General features: G+C 48.6%; 1 protein-coding gene across 1 annotated transcript in view; it reads left to right on the top strand.

Moving 5' to 3' along the window:
- The window catches only part of LOC121571064 (tripartite motif-containing protein 2-like), a gene marked incomplete at its 5' end in the record, with an annotated part of 24,091 nt that overhangs the window by 2,398 nt on the left and 9,193 nt on the right, over nucleotides 1-12,500 (top strand). Inside the window, one exon of the mRNA XM_045219492.1 lies at nucleotides 833-935. Within this exon, the coding sequence (XP_045075427.1) occupies nucleotides 833-935 (103 nt within the window). The remainder of the gene's footprint in view (nucleotides 1-832; nucleotides 936-12,500) is intronic.

Here is a 12,500-nt window from a genome sequence, read left to right as displayed (position 1 = left end):
GACTGTATATTTCCGTTAGGGCTACCGTTTTTAACATGTATATTTCCGGTAGGGCTACCGTTTTTAACATGTATATTTCCGTTAGGGCTACCGTTTTTAACATGTATATTTCCGGTAGGGCTACCGTTTTTAACATGTATATTTCCGTTAGGGCTACCGTTTTTAACGTGTATATTTCCGGTAGGGCTACCGTTTTAACGTGTATATTTCCGGTAGGGCTACCGTTTTAACGTGTATATTTCCGGTAGGGCCACCGTTTAACGTGGTATATTTCCGGTAGGGGCTACCCGTTTTAACGTGTATATTTCCCGGTAGGGCTACCGTTTTTAACGTGTATATTTCGGTAGGAGCTACCGTTTTAACGGTATATTTCGGTAGGGCTACCGTTTTAACGTGTATATTTCCTGTAGGGCTACCGTTTTAACGTGGTATATTTCGGTAGGGCTACCGCGTTTAACGCGGTATATTTCGGTAGGGCTACCCGTTTTAACGTATATATTTCCGGTAGGGCTACCGGTTTAACGCGTATATTTCGGTAGGGCTACCGCTTAACGTAGTATATTTCCGTAGGGCTACCGTTTTTAACGTGTATATTTCCGGTAGGGCTACCGTTTTAACGTGTATATTTCCGGTAGGGCTACCGTTTTTAACGTGTATATTTCCTGTAGGGCTACCGTTTTTAACGTGTATATTTCCGGTAGGGCTACCGTTTTAACGTGTATATTTCCGGTAGGGCTACCGTTTTTAACGTGTATATTTCCGGTAGGGCTACCGTTTTTAACGTGTATATTTCCGGTAGGGCTACCGTTTTTAACGTGTATATTTCCGGTAGGGCTACCATTCCAGGCTGAGGAGAATGATCAGCTGGACTTACTGATGGAGGCAGACGGGCTGAGGAGGTCTATCCACAACCTGGGGACTATTGTCACTACCAGGTATAGACAGCGCATTCGGAAAGTATTCAGACCCCTTGACTTTTTCCCACATTTTGTTACATTACAGCCTTATTCTAAAATGGATTACATTTTTTTCCTGATCAATCTACACACAACACCCCATAATGACGAAGCGAAAACAGGTTTTTATAAATGTTTGCAAAAATAAAATATACAAATAAAGAAAAACCTTATTTACATAAGTATTCAGACCCTTTGCTGTGAGACTCGAAATTGAGCTCAGGTGCATCCTGTTTCCATTGATCATCCTTGAGATGTTTCTACAACTTGATTGGAGTCCACCTGTGGTAAAATCAATTGATTGGACATGATTTGGAAATTCACACACCTGTTTCGAACCACCAAGACTCTTCCTTGAGCTGGCTGCCCGGCCAAACTGAGCAATCGGGGGAGAAGGGCCTTGGTCAGAGAGGTGACCAAGAACCCGATGGTCACTCTGACAGAGCTCCAGAGTTCCTCTGTGGAGATGGGAGAACCTTCCAGAAGGACAACCATCTCTGCAGCACTCCACCAATAAAGCCTTTATGGTAGAGTGGCCAGACGGAAGCCATTCCTCAGTAAAAAGCACATGACGGCCCGGTTGGAGTTTTCCGAAAGGCACCTAAAGGACTCTCAGACCATGAGAAACAAGATTCTCTGCTCTGATGAAACCAAGATTGAACTCTTTGGCCTGAATGCCAAACGTCTTGTCTGGAGGAAACCTGTGGGGATGTTTTTCAGCGACAGGGACTGGGAGACTAGTCAGGATCGAGGGAAAGATGAACGGAGCAAAGTACAGAGAGATCCTTGATGAAAACCTGCTCCAGAGCGCTCAAGACCTCAGACTGGGGCGAAGGTTCACCTTCCAACAGGACAATGACCCTAAGCACACAGCCAAGACAATGCAGGAGTGGCTTCAGGACAAGTCTCTGATTGCCTTTGAGGGGCCCAGCCAGAGCCTGGACTTGAACCCGATTGAACATCTCTGGAGAGACCTGAAAATAGCTGTGCAGCGACGCTCCCCATCCAACCTGACAGAGCTTAAGAGGATCTGCAGAGAAGAATGGGAGAAACTCCCCAAATACAGGTGTGCCAAGCTTGTAGCGTCAAAACCAAGAAGACTCGAGGCTGTAATCACTGCCAAAGGTGCTTCAACAAAGTACTGAGTAAAGGGTCTGAATACTTAAGTAAATGGGATATTTATATATATATATATATATATATATACATTTGCAAACATTTCTAAAAACCTGTTTTTGCTTTGTCATTATGGGGTATTGGGTGTAGATTTATAATTTTTTTTTTAAAAAGGTAATCCGTTTTAGAATAAGGCTGTAACTGTCACGGTTCAGACAGACGACAAGAGGACCACAATTACGGCCACACCAGAAAGTTATTTAAACTTAAGGGGAAAGGGATGTAGGAGTAGTGAAGGCTCCAGGGTTATCCCGTCCGATGTGCTGGGTCTGTGCCTCCCCCATTGGCAGCGCATCGTCCGATGACGCGGTGGTTGGTGTCCAGAAGTCCTGGGGGAGGAAACACAGACACAACGGGCGGAAATGAAACCAGGCAGCAGTACACAGTTCAAGGGAAATCCAAATACGTAGTAGCAAGGCAGAAGGCTGGTCAGAGTTACGCGGATTGAAGAGTAGTCAGGAGTCGTAATGGCAGAAGCAGGTCTGGATCTCCTGAGGCAGAAGAGTATCCAAAAACCAGGCAGGTCCGGGGGTCACAAAACCAGGGTGAGCCAGAAGCGCGGAAGCAAACAGGTTCCGGGTGTGAGCTTTGCAGACGATCTGAAACAGGAGAGCTGAAAGACAGGGCTATAAATACTGGGAGAGGTTAGTGGGTAATGCAGCGCAGCTGGCAGAGTAATTAGAGCCGAGCAGAGCAGGGACAGGTGGAGCTAGTTAGGCTGAGTAGAGAGAGAGTGGTGAGCAGAGTGGAAACAACTTAAGGTGGTAACCCAGTGGAGTGAGAGGGCTCATGACAGAACCCCCCAAGGACGGCCCAGAAGTCCCAAGAGCAACACCACGCCGGGCGGGAGGAGGAGCCGGAGGAGGGCTAGAACTCCTCCGAACGGTCCGAGCGAACGTCCTCATCCTCGGAGGAAGCCGGAGGGCCGTGGTCGGGAGATGGGACAGGTCCCGAGACAGGATCAGGCACAGGACAGGAAGCCGAGCGGGCAGGACGGTTAGAGACCCTCTGGGGCGGCTTCCCACGGGATTGCAGGTTGATCAGGATGCCACGTTGGTGGAAAGCGGTGATGAGAGTCCTATCCACAATCCGACTAGCTGGCACCCAGGGTCCTTTCCTCAGGTCCATAGCCCTCCCAGTCAATGAGGTACTGAGACCCCTACCCCCTCCGTCTGGACCGAAGCAGGCGGCGGACGGTTAAACCAGACCACCATCGACGAGCCGTGGAGGAGGAGGACAAGGCGCAGCAGGGACCAGCGGACTCTGGGCACAGGCAGGGGCTGCAGCAATCCGGCTGGGGCTGGCAGGACGACTTGTGTTGGTTGCAGATGGGGCAGGCTCGGATGATTCAGTACATCCTTCCTCAGAGAGGGCCACCAGAACCTCTGGGCGAGCAGGTTGTAAGTGCGGGTGGAGCCAGGGTGACAAGCTAGGGCGGGGAGTCATGTCCCCACTGAACGACCGGGACCTAGGTGCTTCGGGGACAAAAAGGCGGTCAGCTGGGCAAGTGCTGGGACCTGCTAGTTACGGAGAGCCTCCAGCACCTGTTCCCTCAACAGCCCAGGTCAGAGCTGCAACGATGCAGGGACTTGGCAGAATCGACACAGGTCCTTGGAGGTCAGGAGCGGAGTTAGTAGGTACTGGCCGAGGGGGTAGGTGCGGCGGCAAGCAGGCAGATATCGCGTGAGTCCTCTCCCCCACTCCCTGATCACCCCGGTCACCCAGTCGAGCTGAGGGCTGTGCCGGCGGAGCCATGGGTAACCCAGGATGAGGGGTTGGCCTGGAGAGGGGAGCAGGTGAAACTGGATAGTTTCTTGATGGTTTCACAGACCCATCGAGACCGGGGCCGTGACATGAGTGACCGATCCGAGTAAGTGTCCGTCCAGTGCCCGGGCAGGAATAGGAGGTGTCAAACGGAGGTTCTCCAGTCCCAGTTGGCGGTGCCAGCTTGATGTCCATTATGTTGGCTTCGCGTCCAGAATCCACCAGAGCAGCCAGGGTGTGAGTTGAGTCAGGGAGGCGGAGGTGAACTGCAGCAGGGGTTTGCGGTCGGGAGGACTGGATGGTCATTGAACTCAACCGACTCCCCCTATGCCCGGTGAGCTTCGGCCCTTTAAAGGGCAGGTTACCACACGATGTCCATCACCTCCAGCAACAGAGGCAGAGGTTTGAGGTGAACGCCGCTGGCGCTCTGCAGGAGTAAGAGAGGCTCGCCCAATCTCATAGGCTCAGACTGATCAAGCTGAACTGGGTGAGTGGCAGTAGATGACAGGAGCCCAGTCGGATCTCTCCGAATGCCGGTAGTAGGTGGACCTTGGCGCCCCCTCTCACGACGACGGGTCTGTATCCTTCTGTCGATCCTGACAGTCAGTGCGATGGCTTCATCAAGAGTGGAAGGCAGTTCATGGGAGACCAACTGCGTCCTTGATATAGTCAGCCAAACTATGGAAGAACGCGTCCACCAACGATGGTGTGTGTCCAAGAACTGTCTAGCCAGGGTTCGGGAAGTCGATGGAATGGTCTTGCAGACTGTACGTCTGCCTTGTCGAATACTGAACAGTTCACGAGACGCCTCTGCGGTTGGTGAATCCAGGTCAAACACCTTCAGCATCTCCTCGGCAAACGGGGTCCGAAGGTTGCACATGCGGGGTTTGACGTCGAACTCTGCTGTTCCCCAGAGTCGAGCTCCGGCCCGTCAGGTGAGTGATGGCATACCCAACTTTAGCCCCTCCGTGGCGAAGGTCCTTGGCTGCAAGGAGAACTGAAGTCGGCAGCTAGTCAGGAATGGCCGACCTGCGTTGAATCGCCCGTTGAACCGCTCGGGGTTTCCAATCTTGGGTTCCGGAGCAGCGGCTGCAATGACCGGGGCAGGTAACTCGGGGGCAGGGCTGGTGGGGCAGACTGGCTGAGGTCAGGTTGGTGAGGAGTTGAATGATCATGGCGAGTTATTGTTGCTGCTGGGACTGCTGCTGGTGCTGCTGGAACTGCTGATGCTGTTGGTGGCCCGACCTGAAGCAGAGAGGTGATGTCGCCGCTCATGCGGCCTAGCTCTCTCAGTGTGTTCCAGGCGTAGCATGGCGGTGGGTTGCTCAAGTTCTTCGGTTTCCATGTCGGGGAAAGTGTGCGCTGAGTCCATGATGGTGCAGATCAGTACGTCACGGTTCAGACAGACGACAAAGAGGACCACAATTACGGCCACACAGAAAGTTTATTTAAACTTAAGGGGAAAGGGATGTAGGGAGTGAGTGAAGGCTCCAGGGGTTATCCCGTCCGATGTCTGGGTCTGTGCCTCCCCCAGTGGCAGCGATGGCGGTCCGATGACGCCGGTGGTTGGTGGTCCAGAAGTCCTGGGGGGAGGAAACACAGACACAACGGGGCGGAATGAAACCAGGCAGCAGTACAGTTCAAGGGAAATCCAAAATACGTAGTAGCAAGGCAGAAGGCTGGTCAGAGTTACCGGGATTGAAGAGTAGTCAGAGTCGTAATGGCAGAAGCAGGTCTGGATCTCCTGAGGCAGAAGAGTATCCAAAACCAGGCAGGTCCGGGGTCACAAAACCAGGGTGAGCCAGAAGCGCGAGCAAACAGGTTCGGGTGTGAGCTTTGCAGACGATCTGAAACAGGAGAGCTGAAAGACAGGGCTATAAATACTGGGAGAGGTTAGTGGGTAATGCAGCGCAGCTGGCAGAGTAATTAGAGCCGAGCAGAGCAGGGACAGGTGGAGCTAGTTAGGCTGAGTAGAGAGAGAGTGGTGAGCAGAGTGGAAACAACTTAAGGTGGTAACCCAGTGGAGTGAGAGGGCTCATGACAGTAACGTAACAAAATGTGGAAAAAGTCAAGGGGTCTGAATACTTTCCAAATGCAGAGAGGCTGAGGAAGTCAATCCATAATCTGGGGACCATTGACACTACCAGGTCAGTGTACAAAACATTAAGAACACCTTCCTAATTTTGAGTTGCACCCCCTTTTGGCCTCATGACAGCCTCAATTCGTCAAGGCATGGACTCTACAAGATGTCGAATGCGTTCCACATGCTGGCCCGTGTTGACTCCGATGCTTCCCACAATTGTGTCAAGTTGGCTGGATGTCCTTTGGGTGGTGGACCATTCTTGATACACACGGAAAACTGTTGAGCGTGAAAAAACCAGCAGCGTTGCAGTTCTTGACAAACCAGTGCGCCTCTCATCTACTACCATACCCTGTTCAAAGGCACTTAAATATTTTGTCTTGCCCATTCACCCTCTGAATGGCACACATACACAATCCATGTCTCAATTGTCTCAAGGCTTAAAAATCATCTACACTGATTGAAGTGGACTTAACAAGTGACACCAATAAGGGATCATAGCTTTCACCTGGATTCACCTGGTCAGTCTATGTCATGGAAAGAGGAGGTGTTCTTAATGTTTTCTACACTAAGTATATATCAGATGGGGACTATCATCACTACCAGGTCAGTGTATATCAGATGGGGACTATCATCACTACCAGGTCAGTGTATATCAGATGGGGACTATCATCACTACCAGGTCAGTGTATATCAGATGGGGACTATCATAACTATCAGGTCAGTGTATATCAGATGGGGACTATCATCACTACCAGGTCAGTGTATATCAGATGGGGTCTATCATCACTACCAGGTCAGTGTATATCAGATGGGGACTATCATCACTACCAGGTCAGTGTATATCAGATGGGGACTATCATCACTACCAGGTCAGTGTGTATCAGATGGGGACTATCATCACTACCAGGTCAGTGTGTATCAGATGGGGACTATCATCACTACCAGGTCAGTGTATATCAGATGGGGACTATCATCACTACCAGGTCAGTGTATATCAGATGGGGACTATCATCACTACCAGGTCAGTGTATATCAGATGGGGGACTATCATCACTACCAGGTCAGTGTATATCAGATGGGGACTATCATCACTACCAGGTCAGTGTATATCAGATGGGGGACTATCATCACAACCAGGTCAGTGTATATCAGATGGGGACTATCATCACTACCAGGTCAGTGTATATCAGCTGGGGACTATCATCACTACCAGATCAGTGTATATCAGATGGGGACTATCGTCACTACCAGGTCAGTGTATATCAGATGGGGACTATCATCACTACCAGGTCAGTGTATATCAGATGGGGACTATCATCACTACCAGGTCAGTGTATATCAGCTGGGGACTATCATCACTATCAGAACAGTGTATATCAGATGGGGACTATCATCACGACCAGGTCAGTGTATATCAGATGGGGACTATCGTCACTACCAGGTCAGTGTATATCAGATGGGGACTATCGTCACTACCAGGTCAGTGTATATCAGATGGGGACTATCGTCACTACCAGGTCAGTGTATATCAGATGGGGACTATCATCACGACCAGGTCAGTGTATATCAGATGGGGACTATCATCACTACCAGGTCAGTGTATATCAGCTGGGGACTATCATCACTACCAGGTCAGTGTATATCAGATGGGGACTATCATCACTACCAGGTCAGTGTATATCAGCTGGGGACTATCATCACTATCAGAACAGTGTATATCAGATGGGGACTATCATCACGACCAGGTCAGTGTATATCAGATGGGGACTATCGTCACTACCAGGTCAGTGTATATCAGATGGGGACTATCATCACTACCAGGTCAGTGTATATCAGATGGTGACTATCGTGACTACCAGGTCAGTGTATATCAGATGGGGACTATCGTCACTACCAGGTCAGTGTATATCAGATGGGGACTATCATCACTACCAGGTCAGTGTATATCAGATGGGGACTATCATCACTACCAGGTCAGTGTATATCAGATGGGGACTATCATCACTACCAGGTCAGTGTATATCAGATGGGGACTATCATCACTACCAGGTCAGTGTATATCAGATGGGGACTATCATCACGACCAGGTCAGTGTATATCAGATGGGGACTATCATCACTACCAGGTCAGTGTATATCAGATGGGGACTATCATCACTACCAGGTCAGTGTATATCAGATGGGGACTATCATCACTACCAGGTCAGTGTATATCAGATGGGGACTATCATCACTACCAGGTCAGTGTATATCAGATGGGGACTATCATCACTACCAGGTCAGTGTATATCAGATGGGGACTATCATCACTACCAGGTCAGTGTATATCAGCTGGGGACTATCATCACTACCAGGTCAGTGTATATCAGATGGGGACTATCATCACTACCAGGTCAGTGTATATCAGCTGGGGACTATCATCACTATCAGAACAGTGTATATCAGATGGGGACTATCATCACGACCAGGTCAGTGTATATCAGATGGGGACTATCGTCACTACCAGGTCAGTGTATATCAGATGGGGACTATCATCACTACCAGGTCAGTGTATATCAGATGGGGACTATCGTGACTACCAGGTCAGTGTATATCAGATGGGGACTATCGTCACTACCAGGTCAGTGTATATCAGATGGGGACTATCATCACTACCAGGTCAGTGTATATCAGATGGGGACTATCATCACTACCAGGTCAGTGTATATCAGATGGGGACTATCATCACTACCAGGTCAGTGTATATCAGATGGGGACTATCATCACTACCAGGTCAGTGTATATCAGATGGGGACTATCATCAAGACCAGGTCAGTGTATATCAGATGGGGACTATCATCACTACCAGGTCAGTGTATATCAGATGGGGACTATCATCACTACCAGGTCAGTGTATATCAGATGGGGACTATCATCACTACCAGGTCAGTGTATATCAGATGGGGACTATCATCACTACCAGGTCAGTGTATATCAGATGGGGACTATCATCACTACCAGGTCAGTGTATATCAGATGGGGACTATTATCACGACCAGGTCAGTGTATATCAGATGGGGACTATCATCACTACCAGGTCAGTGTATATCAGATGGGGACTATCATCACTACCAGGTCAGTGTATATCAGATGGGGACTGTCGTCACTACCAGGTCAGTGTATATCAGATGGGGACTATCATCACTACCAGGTCAGTGTATATCAGATGGGGACTATCATCACTACCAGGTCAGTGTATATCAGCTGGGGACTATCATCACTATCAGAACAGTGTATATCAGATGGGGACTATCATCACGACCAGGTCAGTGTATATCAGATTGGGACTATCGTCACTATCAGGTCAGTGTATATCAGATGGGGACTATCGTCACTACCAGGTCAGTGTATATCAGATGGGGACTATCGTCACTACCAGGTCAGTGTATATCAGATGGGGACTATCGTCACTACCAGGTCAGTGTATATCAGATGGGGAATATCATCACGACCAGGTCAGTGTATATCAGATGGGGACTATCATCACTACCAGGTCAGTGTATATCAGCTGGGGACTATCATCACTACCAGATCAGTGTATATCAGATGGGGACTATCATCACTACCAGGTCAGTGTATATCAGATGGGGACTATCATCACTACCAGGTCAGTGTATATCAGATGGGGACTATCATCACTACCAGGTCAGTGTATATCAGCTGGGGACTATCATCACTATCAGAACAGTGTATATCAGATGGGGACTATCATCACGACCAGGTCAGTGTATATCAGATGGGGACTATCGTCACTACCAGGTCAGTGTATATCAGATGGGGGACTATCATCACTACCAGGTCAGTGTATATCAGATGGGGACTATCGTCACTACCAGGTCAGTGTATATCAGATGGGGACTATCGTCACTACCAGGTCAGTGTATATCAGATGGGGACTATCATCACTACCAGGTCAGTGTATATCAGATGGGGACTATCATCACTACCAGGTCAGTGTATATCAGATGGGGACTATCATCACTACCAGGTCAGTGTATATCAGATGGGGACTATCATCACTACCAGGTCAGTGTATATCAGATGGGGACTATCATCACGACCAGGTCAGTGTATATCAGATGGGGACTATCATCACTACCAGGTCAGTGTATATCAGATGGGGACTATCATCACTACCAGGTCAGTGTATATCAGATGGGGACTATCATCACTACCAGGTCAGTGTATATCAGATGGGGACTATCATCACTACCAGGTCAGTGTATATCAGATGGGGACTATCATCACGACCAGGTCAGTGTATATCAGATGGGGACAATCATCACTACCAGGTCAGTGTATATCAGATGGGGACTATCATCACTACCAGGTCAGTGTATATCAGATGGGGACTATCATCACTACCAGGTCAGTGTATATCAGATGGGGACTATCATCACTACCAGGTCAGTGTATATCAGATGGGGACTATCATCACTACCAGGTCAGTGTATATCAGATGGGGACTATTATCACGACCAGGTCAGTGTATATCAGATGGGGACTATCATCACGACCAGGTCAGTGTATATCAGATGGGGACTATCATCACTACCAGGTCAGTGTATATCAGATGGGGACTGTCGTCACTACCAGGTCAGTGTATATCAGATGGGGACTATCATCACTACCAGGTCAGTGTATATCAGATGGGGACTATCATCACTACCAGGTCAGTGTATATCAGCTGGGGACTATCATCACTATCAGAACAGTGTATATCAGATGGGGACTATCATCACGACCAGGTCAGTGTATATCAGATTGGGACTATCGTCACTATCAGGTCAGTGTATATCAGATGGGGACTATTGTCACTACCAGGTCAGTGTATATCAGATGGGGACTATCGTCACTACCAGGTCAGTGTATATCAGATGGGGACTATCGTCACTACCAGGTCAGTGTATATCAGATGGGGACTATCATCACGACCAGGTCAGTGTATATCAGATGGGGACTATCATCACTACCAGGTCAGTGTATATCAGCTGGGGACTATCATCACTACCAGATCAGTGTATATCAGATGGGGACTATCATCACTACCAGGTCAGTGTATATCAGATGGGGACTATCATCACTACCAGGTCAGTGTATATCAGATGGGGACTATCATCACTACCAGGTCAGTGTATATCAGATGGGGACTATCATCACTATCCGAACAGTGTATATCAGATGGGGACTATCATCACGACCAGGTCAGTGTATATCAGATGGGGACTATCGTCACTACCAGGTCAGTGTATATCAGATGGGGACTATCATCACTACCAGGTCAGTGTATATCAGATGGGGACTATCGTCACTACCAGGTCAGTGTATATCAGATGGGGACTATCGTCACTACCAGGTCAGTGTATATCAGATGGGGACTATCATCAATACCAGGTCAGTGTATATCAGATGGGGACTATCATAACTACCAGGTCAGTGTATATCAGATGGGGACTATCATCACTACCAGGTCAGTGTATATCAGATGGGGACTATCATCACTACCAGGTCAGTGTATATCAGATGGGGACTATCATCACGACCAGGTCAGTGTATATCAGATGGGGACTATCATCACTACCAGGTCAGTGTATATCAGATGGGGACTATCATCACTACCAGGTCAGTGTATATCAGATGGGGACTATCATCACTACCAGGTCAGTGTATATCAGATGGGGACTATCATCACTACCAGGTCAGTGTATATCAGATGGGGACTATCATCACTACCAGGTCAGTGTATATCAGATGGGGACTATTATCACGACCAGGTCAGTGTATATCAGATGGGGACTATCATCACTACCAGGTCAGTGTATATCAGATGGGGACTATCATCACTACCAGGTCAGTGTATATCAGATGGGGACTGTCGTCACTACCAGGTCAGTGTATATCAGATGGGGACTATCATCACTACCAGGTCAGTGTATATCAGATGGGGACTATCATCACTACCAGGTCAGTGTATATCAGATTGGGACTATCGTCACTATCAGGTCAGTGTATATCAGATGGGGACTATCGTCACTACCAGGTCAGTGTATATCAGATGGGGACTATCGTCACTACCAGGTCAGTGTATATCAGATGGGGACTATCGTCACTACCAGGTCAGTGTATATCAGATGGGGACTATCATCACGACCAGGTCAGTGTATATCAGATGGGGACTATCATCACTACCAGGTCAGTGTATATCAGCTGGGGACTATCATCACTACCAGATCAGTGTATATCAGATGGGGACTATCATCACTACCAGGTCAGTGTATATCAGATGGGGACTATCATCACTACCAGGTCAGTGTATATCAGATGGGGACTATCATCACTACCAGGTCAGTGTATATCAGCTGGGGACTATCATCACTATCAGAACAGTGTATATCAGATGGGGACTATCATCACGACCAGGTCAGTGTATATCAGATGGGGACTATCGTCACTACCAGGTCAGTGTATATCAGATGGGGACTA

Source organism: Coregonus clupeaformis, unplaced genomic scaffold (assembly GCF_020615455.1).
Source record: "Coregonus clupeaformis isolate EN_2021a unplaced genomic scaffold, ASM2061545v1 scaf2409, whole genome shotgun sequence".
Taxonomy (NCBI): domain Eukaryota; kingdom Metazoa; phylum Chordata; class Actinopteri; order Salmoniformes; family Salmonidae; genus Coregonus; species Coregonus clupeaformis.
Note: the sequence above shows the minus strand (reverse complement) of the source record. Positions and strands in the feature narration are given on the sequence as shown.